The sequence below is a fragment of the Sturnus vulgaris genome, chromosome 1, assembly GCF_052056855.1.
Source record: "Sturnus vulgaris isolate bStuVul1 chromosome 1, bStuVul1.hap1, whole genome shotgun sequence".
NCBI lineage: Eukaryota > Metazoa > Chordata > Aves > Passeriformes > Sturnidae > Sturnus > Sturnus vulgaris.
The window spans coordinates 37,342,203-37,359,669 of record NC_142243.1 but is presented as its reverse complement, the minus strand read 5'-3'; the positions used below and the strand labels follow the sequence as shown (position 1 = coordinate 37,359,669).

At 40.1% G+C, this 17,467-nt stretch overlaps 2 protein-coding genes across 11 annotated transcripts in view; one reads left to right on the top strand and one right to left on the bottom strand.

Annotated features, from left to right (window-relative positions):
* The window catches only part of SATB1 (SATB homeobox 1), a 92,111-nt gene that overhangs the window by 2,402 nt on the left and 72,242 nt on the right, over positions 1–17,467 (top strand). The window contains exon 1 of one of the 10 annotated variants that reach the window (XM_014883357.2): positions 15,853–16,670. The exons of 2 other annotated variants lie outside the window; for them this stretch is intronic. The gene's annotated coding sequence lies outside the window, so the exon portion shown is untranslated. Of the gene's footprint in view, positions 1–15,852; positions 16,671–16,813; positions 16,833–16,949; positions 16,997–17,467 lie in introns of those variants that run through there. 7 more of the 10 variants (XM_088163971.1, XM_014883361.2, XM_014883359.2 and 4 more) reach the window with 7 other exon arrangements.
* Positions 2,952–14,798, bottom strand: LOC148225160 (uncharacterized). Its single transcript, XM_088160347.1, has 3 exons — positions 14,785–14,798; positions 13,892–14,451; positions 2,952–7,617 (listed from the first exon to the last, which is right to left on the bottom strand). The coding sequence occupies exons 1-3, from the start codon at positions 14,796–14,798 to the stop codon at positions 7,526–7,528; spliced, it is 666 nt and encodes a 221-aa protein (XP_088016473.1). The 3' UTR covers positions 2,952–7,525.

Below are 17,467 nucleotides of genomic sequence, written 5' to 3'. Positions count from 1 at the left end.
CTGGTCATTTCCTTTTTATATTCTTTGTTCTTGGTACTTTAAATAGCAAAGTAACTCTCGCAGTTTCCCCTCTCATGCTATTTTAGCGACTCGTGCGAATCCTAACCTGCTGCTGTGCTCCCGAGAAAGCAGTGTGAAGCAGAGCTGATCTGTAACTCCCTGATGGGACACAGTGCTTTGGCAGTATCCGGAGCAGAGAGAGGCTGCCACGCCAGCCCCAGCTTGCAGAGGAGCAGGGCACCTCTTTGGTTTGCAGCATAGGCCCAGCAGGTCAGCGGAGGAGCACCTGCCCTCTGTGGCTGTGCTTCCCAAGGCAGCGCCAGCCCTGCCTGCAGCCCTGCCAGCATCCCACAGGCACCAACCACCACGTTCAGCCCTGCTGGGGACGTGGGCACATCCACCCCTGCAGCACTAAAACCTCTCTAGAGAGGTTTCTCCCACATTAGATAGAGAGTTTGGGATAGAGAGGGGTTTACATGTGTGCAGCTGCCATTTAGAAGATAATCCGATGAAGTCTGGTGTTCGTCCTAAAAAAAGGACCAACCAAAAAAACCCACCAAACCTTTTAAATTTATCAGCCACTTGATTTTTCGAAGTATTGTCACCTTTTTAATGTCACCTATTTTTTTTAATCTAAGTATTGCCAGAGGAATTTGAAGTAATTCCTTAGGTTTCCAGCTGCATTTGAAAAAAAAAAAAAAAAGGGAGATTACTTTATTAATAAAGTAGTTTCTAATATATAGAAAAATACATTAAAGTAGATTTCCGAATTAAAACTGGAGGAAATACGACTTCTGAAATGTTTTAGTCATATTTCTAGGAACTATGGTATTTTAAGATAGACTCTAGTGAAGCATTTTATTGCCTTCTTGTATATAACTGCCATTGCTCTCTCTAGATATATTTAATATATATCCAGTGAAGCCACAAACTTTCCTTCTACAACAGTTTAAACACATCTGGAACATTTTACTTTCTTATAATTTATGTTAATAGATGTAGAGTGCATATACAATCTTCTCAGACATCATTGCTTTTTCCAAAGGGGAATTTTTTTACTTTCAGTCAGGGAATATATTTATAAGAACAAAATAACTCAAAGTATAGGCAATTCTATATATCATTTTATTTTCTGTTATATTAGGTTGATTATATAAAGCTTTCATTTAGAGCGATGGGATGATGAAATTACAGAGGAGTGATTGGCTTTTGTTTTTTTTTTCAAATGGTTCAAGTTGAGGGCTGCAAAAATGAATGTTTTTGGTAAAGTTCTTTGAGTGCATAATATTTTTCATAGAATTCTGACAAATTAATTTAATAGAAAAGCCACAAGTCTCTTAGCCAGGTAAAATGGAAGTTCTGTTTTTGCCGTTATAGGCATCAGGCTTCAGTAATCTGCTCCTCTTGTGGAATGAACACTTTCTACTTAAAGCTATCATGCACCTACTGTTTATTTACGCTGCATTAAACTGACAGCACGGCAATCAGAGGAAAAAATATGACTTACTTTCCTGAAGTAAACACCAGTTTATAGGTTAGTGCCTGTATTTATATTCCTGTCGCCACTAAATAATGGCTGTCTCCATTTTAATATCTACCTGTGGTGTTACTCAGGGCAGCTGGCTCTTCCTTGTTTAAAACAAGGGGAAAAGGAAAGGGGGGGTGAGGAAGAGAAAAAAGTTTTGTTATCATTCCACTCTAAGAGGATCTTAATAGAAAAGTGATTCAGTATTCCTTTCTGTGGCAAGCCGAAGCCAGTTTTAAAGGCATAGTATTCACTTTTACTTGGTGTAATTGAATTGCATCTCAAACAGGGAAAACAGAATTCCTTAACAGTATTTGTCTATCCAAGACACTGAAATTGTATATTCAGGCAATGGCAGATTAAGGGCAGAAGCATTTTATTAATAACTGAAAGCACATATGTGTGTGTGATGAAAAATGTTCTGCAAATCTGTCACTATGCAATCAAGTGCATTTTTTAAACTTTAGTTGTCACAAAGTTGCTACTGATTCTAAAAAAAAAAAAAAAGGCAGAAAGAAAGAAGTAAAACAGTTTGACGGTTAAAGAGTAACTTACAGTTCTTACTGCCTGTTATACGGAAATTTTGCAACTTTATAAAGTCAGTGTCAGAAAGCCCTGTTGATGTTACTTTTAATCTTGGAGTAATGAGTCCAAGTAGCCGGCGTTTGAACTGAAGATAACTGCAGTCAGAATAACCCACACTTTGCAAAAAGCTTCTCGAAATTCTCTGTTGAAGGGTTCCATTAATAACTTTCACCTGAGAGGTTCATTTGTTCCTCAGATTCTGAAAGTATTATACTTAACACTAAGTTGGCTTGTTGGTCAGTTCCCTTGGCTGTGGTATCATGAACTCTCAACAGCCCTGACCACAACTTGTAACTGTTACTTCCAAGAGGATATGCTATGATGTTCCCTTCAAAAATGCTGGTGGTTTCGAACATTTGCCATCCTGTGGCATCTAAGTTTACCACAGTTATCATCAACACTTCATTACATAATGGGTATACATTCTATTGCTTTGCAAATGTCAGCTTTCTGATGGTTTCTGCATATAATGATGTGTACTGATGCTCTCAGGAAGTTTAAGTCTTGATTGAGATTAATTTTAAGCACTGATCTTGTACATGTGTCCTGATCTGGTCCTTGTGCCCTCTACCAGTTGTAATCTACTCTTAATCTATTCTATCTGGTGCAATGTACTAGGAATGGCATAGTAATAGTAGAGTGCAGTAGTAGAGTGTAGTAACATACCTCAGGCACCGTCTGAATTCTAAATATTTCCTTTTAAACTTGCTGAGCCTGACTTTGCTCCCATGCACACTGGTGTGTCACTGCAGAGCTTAGTTTTCACTGTTCCTGTAGACGATCCGTGTTAGGTGTTCGGGTAGGCTGAGGGACACACTAACACTTAGTACTTGTGCCAAGGTTCACCTTTTAGCTATTTATTTAGAACACCACAGCAATCTCCACAGCAATCTCTGTGGAGATTGATTCCCCTGTGAAACACTGTGCATTTGTGTTTGCTGGGATTGGGACTGTAAGACTTGCTTTCACCGGAGTGCAGGCTAGCTGCTGTCTCTGAGCTGCTGTAAAGCATTGCTGGTGACACCTCTGCACAGCTGTGGGTTCATAAGAGTCAGCTCTGGCTGCCTTGTGCTTCGCTGCTGTGAGCTGTGGGTTAGAGAGGCAGAGGAGCCTGCTGGCCTGTGGATGGGCCCCGGTCACCCCAGCTGCACCTGGGTGCAGAACATCAGGACGGGCCACGTCTGCAGCTGCGTTGGCCTTACATAACTTCCAGTGACTATCTGCTCTATCTCTTTCCCGTGGCACATTATGACATGATATGACCTGAGGAGATGAGGGAGGTGCTTTAAACCTCAAGTGCATCTCATCTTCCCAGGATCCTGCTCTGACAGGATTTATTTGGCCAGCAGCAATCATTTGTGGGTCGTTACACTTGCTGCTCACTAGACAAAGTGATGATGCGCTCAGACTGCCTATGCTTGGAGGACCGTCTCTTCATCTTTTCTGGTGTCTGGACTTCTGGTTTCAGCCCTGAAAAAAAAGTGTAATTTTGGGTTAATAACTGTCCATGCCATGTTTGCCATCCTTGATGCTTTAACCCTGATTTTGAAAATACCCAGCACATAACTTCACATGTAGGAAAAGGAAGCTGCAGCGCACTAGCCTTTTATAAATGCGGCCTTAATATGCTCCTGGTTTATTTACCCAGCTATAAAATTAGTAATATACGTGTTTCAAAGAACACTGAAGGATTAAGTAATTCTTTATATTTGTAAATCAGTCCTAGAGTGGAAAACATTTTCAGCAGAAGTGTCAAGAATTGCTGCTCTGAACTCAAACCCACATGCAAAGGTATGAGAAAGGTATTTCCTTTTCAGTAACTGCACTTAGAATATGTGTCTGGTCATAATAGCCAGGTAATTAAAAACATTTTCAATGAAAAGGAGGAAAGTTCTAAATATCATACACACCCTATATTCCTGCTTCTATTACATTAAATAAAAAACAGAAAAGAGAGGAGGGGAAAGAGAGTGGGAGACAGCGTGCGTGTATGCAAGCTCTCAGAAGGACCAAAGGCAAAAAATGAAGTGGAGAGGAATTCCAGACTGAGTTTTAAAATGTTTACAATCAAAGATTAAATTAATATTTTTTGTGGAGAGCAGTATTAGAAAGATTTTAAATTATTAGTGCTTTTCATCATAGGTGGGCTTCCTTGATAAATGTAAGAAGTCTCAAGAATAATTAAAGGCATCTTAAAACTTAAAAATGACAGTTTTAGCTTCTAAGGATTCATTGTAATGTAATAATACTGTGCGCTTTTTAGTGTTACTTCTGCACTAGACATTTAATTACAGTCTTTGTGAGACATGTTATCTGTATATTAACCAGTGCATAAAAAGAATGATATTTACTTTTACATACAAGCTCTTGCTTGCCAGCTTTCTTTTTAAGATTATAGATTAAGATCTCCAATCCAGAATGTTCATGACTTCAATGAAAACAACTTAATTTGACACAATTTTGAGGAGGAATGGAGCATTTATTGTAATAGTACTGCTTTTCTAGTCACACTTTTTGCAATAGTGCTTGAACTGCTGTTTAGCAGTAGGGTTTTTTCTGTGCAAGGGCCCAAACTCAAGTTTATTTGCTTGTTCAAAGAGTAGTTTTTAGAATATCAAATGAAAAAGCATGTTTAATTTTTATATTGAGAAGTAGGATTAAAAAAAGTTTTAAGTGTAGTATGGTAGGTTTTTCCCAGGTACACTTTATTGCTGAGAGGAAATTTGGAGCTTGCTTTTGCTATGTCAGATATTGACTATTGTTTGAAACGTACACTAGATGATATAAATTTATGGGGTTCGTAGCTTGGTTCACCCATTGCTGTGGAAAAAAGGTGCATAAAATTAGTTCTTCTTTTGATATGTTTCCAGATTCCCTTAACTGTGAAACATGCTTCTTGACACAGTGAACTTCCCACAGTTCCTAGGTTCTGCACTGCCGTCATTGCAGGATGGGGCACAAGGGAAACTGCATCCAGCTGTTTTAAAGCAGAGCTTTTCAGTCAAAAATATGTATCATACATCTTCTTTCAGGTCTTGTTTTTCATTTCTTATCTAGCAGTCCTGTACAGGAACAGTATGATATAGGTTTTGAGCCCCTGGTTTCGGTATGCTTTGTAAGAAAATCTCACCGTAAAGTCAATCGGTCGAAATCAATCTCTGTCCCATTGACTGTATTCTATTGACTTTTTCTTTTTTTTTTTCTTCACTTGACTCACTGAATACCATAATCATTTTCGCCATTACTGATGAATTTCATTATAATCTTTTTAAGACAATTTTATAGCATGTTTGCATTTGAAACTTGTGATTCCACCGCTTTATTTGGGCTGCGAGCCCTACAAGTAACCAACTTCTGCACTGCCGCTTAAAATGGCAATTGGGATACCCATAGGTGTAGTTATTGTTTTCTAAGCATTCTAGAAGAATTTTATGGATACCATGCAAGAGAATTGAACCAGTAGAATTTCTTTATATGTTTGGCAGGATGACAGATATGCCGTAAGAAGCATTAGACTGTCTGATAAATTGCATTACCAAGCACTATTTCATATAGGTTCTGTCTCTTTAAAAATGCAGTCTCCTCTATTTGCCCTATTAATTGTTGATATGTTGCCATCCACGAGACAAAAATTAGAGCTGTAATTAAATAATCATGTGATGCTCCTTAGTGCCAGTGAGAGCAAACTCATTTTTCCAGGCCCTGATGGTCACTGATTATTGTATTACTACTGGCTTGCTTTATTTTTTTTTAATGGCTCTATATTGCTGGGTTACCTAACCACTGCCCTTCTTTTCAAAATTAAAGGAATTGAAGAACATTAAGTCACTTAATTGGCCAGTAGTCTATGGGGATACAAAGTAGTTATACCTTCTCTGCTTTTTGGTCACTCAATTGGTTCTACTGGGAGAACTACATCAGTGGTGTGGTTGCGTGCCATTTAATTTACACTGGTGTTTTGGCTGGGATGGATGCATATAGGGAATGCCAGGAGAATTACAAAAGGAGCAGGGTATTAAAATTCAGAAATGATTAAAATTGAAATAAAAGGATGCTGCTGCTTTGCCAGTACTCTGGCAGTCATAATGACACATAGAGATTAGTTTCCACCTTCATCTTTTCCTTCTTTCTCATTTCCTCTTGTTTATTGTTGACACATTTTCCTTATGTCTCTGCTTCTCAGCGCTTTTTTTCGCTGTTACATATTCCTACTTTTTCTCTTTCCTTAAGCATGGAGAAGCTTACTTAACCTTATTATAACAATAACAGAATAGGTTATTAATATTTAATATGCACATGATTAAAATTTCTCTCTTAAACATAGGTCAGCTCTATTATTAACTGACATGTTATTTTTCATTAAAAAAATTTTATTCTGCCCTTACGGTTTCTCAAACACCCTTTACTTTGGTGGTGATTTAACACATAATGTTTAGAAAACTGTGTTAGGCTAGTGAAAAAAAAGAACTTACCAGTCATGGATAATCAATTATGCATGAATTCAGATATAACAGATGGAAACTGGTGAGTTAAAGTTTCTCTTTAGCTCCGTGATTTTTTTGTTTTGTTTTTGTGACACCTGTCTCTTATGTATAGATAAACATCTAACATAGCATACTGCTTTTCATGCGTCTTTGTGTTTTTTGCTTTTTGGGTTTGGGGTTTTTTGTTTCTTTTTGGTTTTGTTGGTGTGGCATAAACTTATTTTCCCCTGTTTATAACTTTCTATTTTTAATTTGTTTGTCTGTGAGCATTTCTATACTGCCTGCCTTTTCTAGGGCTGAAGTGTCCTGTGATGAAGCAAGCATTTAATCTTCTAGTAAACTACATAATGTAATTTGACCTTAAAATTGTGTCAGCACGATATTTTAAATTATAGGAGTTCATTTTTGCCTTCAGCTGCTCATGGACTATAGTGTTATGACATTAAAGCAACAGGGTAGACTGCGGCTGGGCAAATGTATTCATATATGCATATATGCACATTCTTGTGATTGTGATACTTATATAGGCGTTCCCTCCAAAGGCATTAATTAAATTTCTTTCAATCATTTGACAATGAAGTAGATTGCTTTACTGCTTTTTATTAAAAAGTTCAGTATGGACTGAGAGCAATACTTCTTTTGGTCATGGAAAGATTTTTACAGAACTAAATCATGCAAAAATGACAATAACTCTTTGTGATATGCCCGCAGCAATGACCACTTGGTATTAAGTAAATGAAGATCTGAATGTGTTTTCTTTTTCTTTTTACACAAAAGTATCTAAAACAGTTTTAAGCACGGGCTTGGATGTGAGATGCATTTCTATGTAGTTCAGTCATGGCAGCGTATTGAACGATTCTTGTATTTGAAGGTGTCCCGTGCTCGAAAAATATTTGGGTAAGTTGATTTGGACATTATTTTTCTACGACTGTCATAATTTGGAGCATTTCTTCACCTGGCTCCATCCACTTTCGAAGTGGCACATTTGCAGATGTGGTGCAGAGAGGTTTTCCATCTGTATACCTATAAAGGAAAAATGAATTGAGAGAATGCACTGCATTTTTCGTGAGCAGAATATTCCAAAACTTCTCACCAGCATTTGTGAAGGAAAAATCTAATACAGGAAGGAATTTTTAGTATAAACCAGAAGCAAATTAAAGAGAAGACATTTTTCCCCACAAATTTTTGTATTTAACACAAGAACTAACTTTTTACACACCTGTTACGGCATTTTCTTCAAGTGTTTTCTGAGTATAAATTACTATCATAAATATTAACCTAATTTTGCCCTAAAAATACTATATTCTAGTGTGTTTCCAACTGCTGCTCTCCATCTCAGTTTGTTTCCATTGTAGCCACTTAGTAGGAAATCGAGAAACATAGTTGTTTTAAGCAAATAAATACATCAAATACTTTAATATATTTTTGTTAACTTCTCTTTTGTGTGTGTGTGTTTTTGTTTTTTGGTGTTTTTGTTGGGTTATTTCCTAAATCAGAACAAGTATGTTTAACACTTTGAAGTTATTTGGTTTTGCTTTATGTTGTTTGCATTAAACTAAGCATAGTCTGAAACATGTATAAATGACCTATATCTTAGTGAATCTTCATATGCTAAATCTTTTTTTAGTTAGCGCCTGGTAATATTAACAGGTATCTTGTTCCTTAAAAAAGCTGTGAATATTAACAGCTAATTGCTTCTGAAAAGAACTGAAAAACTCATTCATTTAATCTTTGTTACTGTGGAATCATCTGAGTTTGAGATTGGAAGGAGCCCTAGAAGAAGATGCTAATTTGGCCAAAACCACCAACTTTCATTTTGTTTTACACCAAAACCACACATTTTGCATGTATTTCATGTACAGTGAATATTGACTCCTGTCAAGTTTGGCTGTAATTAGATGCACAGTTTTACTTAAAAGGTTTTGAACCTTAGAAAAAGTGTAGCAGAACATGTGCAGAGTTCTGAGTTAATAATGAAACTGGAAACAGGACATTTCATGTGGTTTTGTGTTTCATAATGAAAGTTTGACATAGTTCAATTCATCAATCAGTTCTAACCATTTCCTTCAACTTAAAACTCTTCCATGTTTTCAGTTTGTGTCAGTAGATTTTTATTTGTACAATCAGATCAATGACAGAGACGATTCTCCTGTTGATGAAGAATCCCTATGTAAGAACTCATTGCAGTCTGAGCTCAACAGCACGATCATCTAAATTCTAGATAATAATATTTGAATAATCCTCTGTAGGACTAAGTGCAACAGTTCAGATGTTTTCTGCCATAATGCACAGCTTTACTTGGGCTGTGTGAAATTCATCCTTACTCAGAATTGCTGGATGAAATTTCTGTATTAATGAAAGCATCCTAACTGGGATAGAAGCACAGTGGTTGGAAGTGAGGGAAAATGAGTCACAAAATGGGAAAAAAAAAAAAAAAAAGCAGAACCAGTCAAAAAATTGCAAACAACATTGAAAAACACTTTGGAGATAACTTGGTGTAACTTTCCTTTTAACAAGTAAAAATAACAGGAACTATGGCTTTCTGTGTCCAGGAATCATGATTTACATACTGTTAAATTAATAGAGGTGCTCTTCAGACACATCCCTAAAATAACCACTTATCAACCGACTCTTTTAGGTAACAATTACATGCCCATCTCATGCCTAGGAGTTATCTAGTGCTGTGATGATGAGGGCTTTAACAGGAACCACTCTTTTTTCATCTCTTAGTGTCTCACATTAAGCATCTTCACATGAAAGACCTAAAAATTGTACCTCTGGGGAGAAAGCTGTGAAATTAGTGACCTGCTGAACATACATTTATGACATGGGAAACTTGGCTGATCCTAAGATGCTAACTTTCCTCCTTTCTTCCAGCTGCCTAATTGCATAAAATATTATTATATAAAGCTCTATTGCATTTTTTTGTTTGTTCTTTTTTGTGGAAGTAGTTGGCTGTAGTTGCCACATGGAAATTATGAGCATGACTCATCAAGGTCCTAGTCTAGTGTTAAGGATGGAAGAGAATATGGTCTTCAAAATGCTTTTTTTAAAGTTAAAGCTTTTTATTTGAAGTGGTTCTGAAGTCCACAGTCATAAAACACACTGGCTTATATTAAATAACATATAGATAGCATTCGTGGGAGTTGATGTCCTACTATAGACAGCAAAAAGTAAACTCAGTTTGTCCACATAGCAGGCAAGAGACTGTGCAACTACAGAGTAAGATTTATGTGATTAACCATTAATATTGATTGCAGTGATCTTCCATGAGAAAGTGGGCAACTCTATTACAATTTTAAGCAGCTAAGATTTCTTGTGGCAACCAGGGGTGAAAGATTCACTATTCTCATTAGCGCTCTTGTTCACCCTTCCCTACATGAGGCCAAACAGATTTGTTGGATTTTACTCCATAATTTTCTTCCAGCATTTTTCCTCTCCATGACTCACAAAGGGGTGAACTGAAATAACTGTAGGGGCCACATCTGCAGAAGTACGTATTTCCTTCAGTTGCACAAGCATCTTAGTCAAAATAGACATACAGCTATGAAATGACTTGCACAAAATGGTGCCGTAGTTTGACTAAAAGTAACTTGTTTTATCCAAAATCACATTTTGCATATTTTTATTCAACTCCATTTAAAAAAAAGATTCTGTGATTGAAGTACATTGCAGATAATATTTGCAGGAGTAAACGAGCCTCGTCACAGAGGCAATCAATAGGGAGATGTCTGTTTGTATATGATTTTACATATCTGCAAGCTAGCTGAGACATCCAGCTAAAAAATGCTGCACCATGGGACACTGTGTAGATATCTGATACTTCCCAGGGGCCTTGGGGTCTGTAAACTAATGAATGCACTACATGTAGCCATATATGTAGGTTTTTCACCTCTGACGAATATGGTAAGGATAATTTACTTCACTTAATAACCAATTAAGTGCAGTTCAATACAGCTGACTATCGTAAGTTAAATATTCATTTTACGTAACTGTTTCAGGACATGGTGTGTGAGAGAACACAAACGAGCAGAAATTGCTCATGCAAAATGTGAGAGGGGACGACAGCTTGTGTGAGATGCCTTTCAGTGCTATGAATTTCATTTCATAGCACTTTTGCTTTTTGACAGGCATCCTATCCAGGCTGGGGCAGGTTGCAGTCAAAAAAATCTAGGTTGGTATGTAACTTTTGAGTTCAGCGTGGGGGATGTCGCAGAATGCTGTGATTCACATTGGTGTGCATTGGATTCTTGGGTCATATGTAAATTGAGATTGCCGCAGTCAGGTCGGTTGAAGCATTTGAGCAGTGTCAGGCAACTATTGTTGTTCAGGGCAAAGCAGGGGGAAATTCGTCTGAGGAAACCGAAAAACAACTTCAGTCCGAGGTGCAAAACTTGTAGGGCTATGGGACTGCGTTGTCACAACAGTGGTGATGTGCTGAGGTTTGCACAGGCAGACGTGGGAAAGGGCTGTGGGGTGCATCCTTCCCCTTCACCCACACTTCTGGCTAACCCACGTGGCAAGGAGGCACAAGCCCTCTAGGGCGTCACCCACCTTCCGGCCACGGATGTTTACCTTCAGAAAGGCACAGAATGGTACTGCCATTGCCTTGCTGTCCAGCAGTTACCACTCCTCATAGATGTGCACCCATCACACCTCGCAGTGGGGGAAATGCATTCGAATCCCCACTGAAAATAATTTCCCAGCAGTCTCACTGCTGCTGCACAGCTCTGCATCACTTCCAGCATGGGATGGTGCTTACAGGTTGCCCAAAGGGCTGCAGCATTGTCAGAAGTATATGTGTGTAAAAGCCAATCAGCCTGATCTCCCCAAAGAAATCTGATAAAAGAGAATACACAGCCATGCTGGTTTTGCACTGTTGCCAGATCATTTCTGTTTGCATTGCACAAGAGCCAAGCCTCAAGATTTGGGCCCATATTTCCTAATTTATTTTGAACGAGAAAATATTGGAATAGAGACCTTAGGAGGCACTGAGGCAGCATGCCACACTGGAGAATTTGTTTTGCTTTGCAGCTACTGAGACTGCTGCTCAAGAGTTAATTCACCATGGGGCTGAAAATACGCAGCCCAACTTTTTAAATATTTGTCTTATTTCAACGTAAGATAGGGCAAAATGCATTTATATATAATAAAAACAGTGAAACAACTTTATTAAGGATTAATAACCTTTATTAAGCATATATCTGCCTGCTGTATGTTGACTAGAAGCTATGAAAAATGTGATGTTACTATTGCCGCACGTTTAAATGATTGCCTGCATATGTATCCATGACAATATCTATTCATCTTCTGTTCTTTATATATGTTTTTATTATAAATATCTTTATTCTAGCTGAACATTTTAATATCAAAGTTGACACAGTGAAGTGCAAATTGGAATAGGTCAAATGAAAATCAGATATCTGTATCTTGAATTATTTCCAAGTAGTTTGGTATTGATAAGAGATATCTGATTGTTGTCTATCTGTCAAGACGTAGCAGCCTTCAGTAATTCGTGCTTTCTAGTCAAAGCAAGGGTTTCACGCTCAGCTTTCCAAGTCTGTAGTAAATACTTTACCAGGCATAAGTGGTGTATGGGAATTAGATTAATCCATGTGGTAGGGAGTTTATAAGGTTTAGTCCATATATGCAATTTCAAGAAGAGAGTTCTTTTTCATAATCATTTATCTCAAGCATAGGAAGCATGTGCATGATTATATAATTAACAGAATATTTGTTTGTCAGTGTTTGGTTAGTGTGCGTAATAATATCATTATTAGGCCTTCTGTGCTCCTGTATTATCAGATTGTTATCTCCCTGCTCCTTTAATTCACCATCTCTGCTTTTTAGATTAATCACATTGTTTAAATCCAAACATTTTGTTGCTTTTTTTTTTTACCATGAACAGAATGATTTGTGAACACCAAAGCAAAAGTTATTTTAGAAGATTTTAATCTTTTGTTGTTATTATTTGTTTTTGTTATTGTCATATCTGGTAATCATTTTTATAAAGTGGTATTTTAGTCTCAAATCTTGTTCCAGATCATATTTGCTCTATTCTAATCAGCTCTGCATCTCTTAAATTATCTTCAATGTCCTTTTCCTCCATCATGCTGCAGGCAGCATACTGCCAGCTGAAACTCCCATATCCTTCATGATTTTCTTCTTTAGTGGCCAGTCTTGCTTACTACTGAAGTTTAAGTTTACCTTATCAGGCTTTTCTGAAAATGTTGAAAAAATAAGACACTGGTATTTTCCATTGTGCCCACAAAGTTTGTATTCAACTATTTAACACAGCTTTCCTCCAAGTATTCAAATGTGTTGGGAAATACATATATGTTATTTTTTTAAGAGGGACTGATTGATACTGTATCTTGTTGAAAAAGGTTTGGTTTCTAAACAAACAACCCGCTAGACAGTTACCCCTTGATCATCTGTTATGGAAGATATCATCTACATTTTCCCTTGTTTTTCTTTGTGAAACATGTTTCTTTGGTTTTGGTTTTTATTTTTCCTTTTCAGCAGTCTCAGTAATGATCTTAGTAACCCTTTTCAAGATATACAACATAGGTACAACTTTTCATGTTTCATACATATGCCACCTCCACTTGCTCTGCTTTGAATAATACTATTATGTAACAGTGTATTCATTTTCCAGCCTTGCATTTCTTTGCTTCTGAGATTATAATCTATTTTATGCACTGCAGAATATGATAAATATTTCATGCATTTTGCCCTATTACCATTTTCTTTTTCCTGCATGTCCTATATGCTGTTTGTGCTTATTTTAGTAAACATCAATGTGATTTTTTTACCTCGTCTTGATGTATTCCTCTTATTTAATAATAAGTAATATATGCATAGTGCAAAATTTTCTCTTTATAGATTTAATGATTTGCCCTTTCTGTGTTCAGAGGCGTATCACAGGACTGGTATTAGCCTTCTCACTCACCTACTTTTGCTGCTGCCTCATGTTTGTATTGTTTTTGTTGTTGTTTTGTTGTCGGTTGTTTTAAAGTTACTGCCCTAGACATTTTGGTTATATACCTGTCTGTGCAGTAATTCATGTTTTCTTTGGTCGATGATGCAACTTTCCCTTTAGACATAGTCTATTCCAACACTACGCATTTTATCAATAAAGAAGTTTAATTTTTCTCTTATCTCGCAGCTTGTACAAACTTGTTGCTTTCAAGTTTGGCTAGTTGGGTTACTTTCTTCCAAGTGCATGATGGGAAAAAGCCATGTCTGTCTCGCAGTTACTTATTATGTCAATACTTTACCACCTTTTAGTTTTCACCTTCCAGGGGTGGCTTTCGGTCCCGCGCTGCGGACTCGACACGGGGGCAGTTTTGTGGCGTGGGGATGTGGCAGCTCGCCGTCCCGAGCCGGGAGCGATGTATCGCTCTCACCCACGGTGTGTTGCAGCTTGCTCTGGCTGGTCGCGGCGCCCACCGGAGCTGCGGTGGATGGTGCCCTCCGCGGAACGGGGCCGGTTTCGCTCGGCCGCCTTTCAGAACCGTGGCTGGTGCTTTTCTTTCACCCCCGTCGGTATCGACGGCAAGGGGGGGAAGGAGAAACTTCTTTTCCCCCACGTGGGCCGCTGGCTCCCCGGGGCGGCCCCCGCGGCGCGCCCCCACCTGCGGGGCCGGGGCGGCCGCCGTGCACCTGCCCGGCGCGGCCCGCGCAGGCTCCGCGCCGAGGGGCGGGGGCTGCGCTAGCGCGGCGCACCCGGCAGCGCCGCCAGGATATTGTTCAGCCTTCACCCCCGCCCCTCTTCCTCCTCCTCCTGCTGCTGCTGGTGCTGCTATGCCCCCGTGCCCGTGCCCCCCGGCTCGCCCCCTCCGCCGCAGGCCCCATCTGCCGGGGGGGGGGGGGGGGGGCGCGGAGCGGGGCGGCGCGGAGCGGGCATTGTGCGCGGCGCAGGCAGGGCCGCCTCACCCGCCCCCAGCGAGCTGCAAATTCGTGCGCGCCCGGAAGCCGCACGCCCTCTTCCCCCGGCCCCCCCGCTCACCTACCGCCGCCGGCGGCCGCCCCCCCCGGCCCGGCCCGGCCCGGCCCGGCCCGGCGCGGCCTGGCCCGGCGCCCCCTCCCCGCTCCTCGCTGCGGTCCCCCTCTGCCACCGCACTTCTGCCGACCCCCCTCCCCGCTGCCCGGCCTCCCCTCCCCCACGCCTCTCTCCTTCACCACCACCTCCGCCTCCTCATCCTCCTCCTCCTCCTCTGCCACTTTCTCTCTCTCTCCCAGGACGCGTCGGATGATCCGGGGCCGCTGGGGAAGGGCTCCGGGCAGCAGCAGGGAGGCTGCGTCCTCCTCCCGTCTCTGGCTGTGAAAAAAAAAAAAAAAAAAAAAAAAAAAAAAAAAAAAAAAAAAAAGCCGGTGGCCTCGGTGTTATTTTGTATTAAAATGAGGAGGAGGAAGAAGAAGCAGCGGCAGCAGCGGCAGCGAGCGGTAGCGGAGAGGAGGAGAGGAGGCTGTGAGCAGGGGACGGCGGCGGCAGCAGCAGGAGGAGGAGGAGTAGTGATGAGTCAACTAATAATTTAATGGGGACAGAAACAGAGAGGGAGAGAGAGGAGGGGGGGAGCAGAGCAGAGCGAGGCAGCTCGGTCCGGGGACACACACACATACACACACACATATCCATGTAACATCCAGCAACAACCACCAAACCGGCCTAAATAACAACCATACCCAGCCAGCCAGGGGAAACGAGAATTAAAAAAAAAAAAAAAGAAAAAAAAAAGACAAAATACAAAGCCTACCATTATTATTCTTTTTCAATTGTTACTGAGATTTTTTTGCTGGCTTGGTTTTTGTTGTTGTTGGCTTTTTGCAACCTTACTATTTTATATTTTTTACCCCTTCTTGCGAGTAACTCTTCTCGGAGTTCCCAGATTTTCTTTTTTTTTTTTTCTTTGCAGAAGCAGAAACAGTTTTTTGTTGTTGGTTTTGTTTTTATCCTTTTTCTTTTATTTTTTTTTTTTCCTAATAGGATCGGGGTTTTTTAAAATTATAATTTCTCCCGGTGTTGGACTCGGAGGGAGTGAAACCTCGTCACTTTTTTGTAGTGGTGGTGGTGTGCCTTGTTGTGTGTTTCCTTCCTCCCCTCTGTTCTTTTTCTCTCTCCCCTCCTCTCTCGCTCCCTCTCTCCCCCCGTCACTCGCACAACAGCCCCCGGTAAATGAGAGGAGACAGGTCCTCTCTGCCTTTTTTTTTTTTTTTCTTTCTTCTTTTTTTTTTTTTTTTTTTTTTTTTCCCTCCCCGGACCGCAAAGGCGAGATTAAAAGTGGCATTTTAGTGCCTTTTCCTGCAATTTTCTTTCCACTTTTTTTTTTTTTTTTCTTTTTATCTCCAGTAGCGATCTCTGGGGCTGAGGTTTCCGCAGAAAGTTTGGGGGCTGTTACGGTGTATATTTTTGCGGAGGGGGAGGGGAGCGGGCTCCTTCTGTGTGTGCTGCTCCTCTGGGTGCCTATTGGAGAATAATAGTGTAAGTGACAACCTAGAAGTAGACTTTCTGCTCTTCACACTGGATAGAAAAGCTGCTTTTTTTTTTTCTTTGCTTTTTTTTTTTAATAACCCCTTTCCTCACTTGATCCTTTATGCATTTGTTTTATTTTTAAAGGATAGCTAGACTTAAATCACCCTCCACCTTAATTTAAACCTTCTATTTATTTTTAAATTATTATTATTAATTCCTCGTTTTGAGCGTTACACTTGTCTGATCAATTTGATCTGCAGCTCTGTCTTCCGTTGCTAAACCTCGAAAACTGGCTCTCTCAAAAGATATTTAATCTCAATTTTTTTGTCCATTGCCATTTTTGCTCATGGCTACTCTGTTTCTCGCTATCTGTTTTTGCCCCTCCCCGCCTAGAGGAAAATAGCAACAAGAAAAAAAAAAGAAAAAAATAAGAGAATATTAGGGGAAGTAGTCCTCAGGTCTGCTGCCCCCCCCCACCCCCCTTCAGAAAGGGGGGGGACCTAAAAAACATCAGTCTTGAACTTCTTCCTCTTCAAGAGCTCGGGCTGCAAAGGAAACCTCCTTTGTTTTTGTTATTTATATGCTGTCAAGTTTTGAAGTGGTGAGTTTCGGGTCGGTTTTGCTAATTTCACTCAGAAAACTGCAGTGTTTCTGTTTCTAGATAAGTACTTTGCTTCTTTGTCTCTTTAAAAGGTCACAGGGAAAGCTTGGCCTGGATTGTGAGAGCCATATGGAACGGATAAGTGCGGAGCCTCTCTCAAATGTGATTATGGGTTTTTATGGGGGAGGGAGGGAAGAGGAGGGGAAAGGCATAGGGAGGGGGCTGATTCAGGAGGAGAGAAAGAAATAATATAATACCGGCAGCGTTACATCGCGACAAAAGGAGATACGGCACCGGCTCTCATTCAGAAATTGCGCGGTGTGCCTGTACGTGTACGCTGGCTCCGGGAAACTGTGCCTTGAAATCGTGCTCTTCTCTCACTGATCTGTGATGAAAACTTGTAGTTGTGAAAGATGCCTAAATGCGAAACCCGGGGAAACTCTTGGCCTGGAACCGGCGGAGATGATAGGTCTTTCCTGCCACCCTCTCCCTGGGCAGGCCATGCTGGTTGTTGCTCATCACTATTCCAAACTGAGGTTTCAGTGAACTTTAGCCTTGGGCATGGAGTTTAAATGAGTAAATTAGGTGTTTTATGTGCATGTAATTTTGCTTTGTAACATAAAGCTTTTTACAAGATGACTAAGCGGTGAAAGGATGCCGATGGGTGGGTATTCTCAGGCCAAGCGAAAATGACCCATTTGGTGTTTTGGTTGCAGTCAGTGTATTAACTAAGTGCCGATCTATCACTTTTATTCACTGTACATGATGTAGTGCGATTCTGACTCATGATGACTAGA

What these genes read in the sequence shown, in the direction of transcription:
- LOC148225160 (XM_088160347.1), bottom strand. An exon ending in CCGAAAGCCACCCCTGGAAG is followed by an intron (nt 7,618 to 13,891) that starts GTGAAAACTAAA and finishes TTTCCTTTATAG; the next exon opens with GTATACAGATGGAAAACCTC.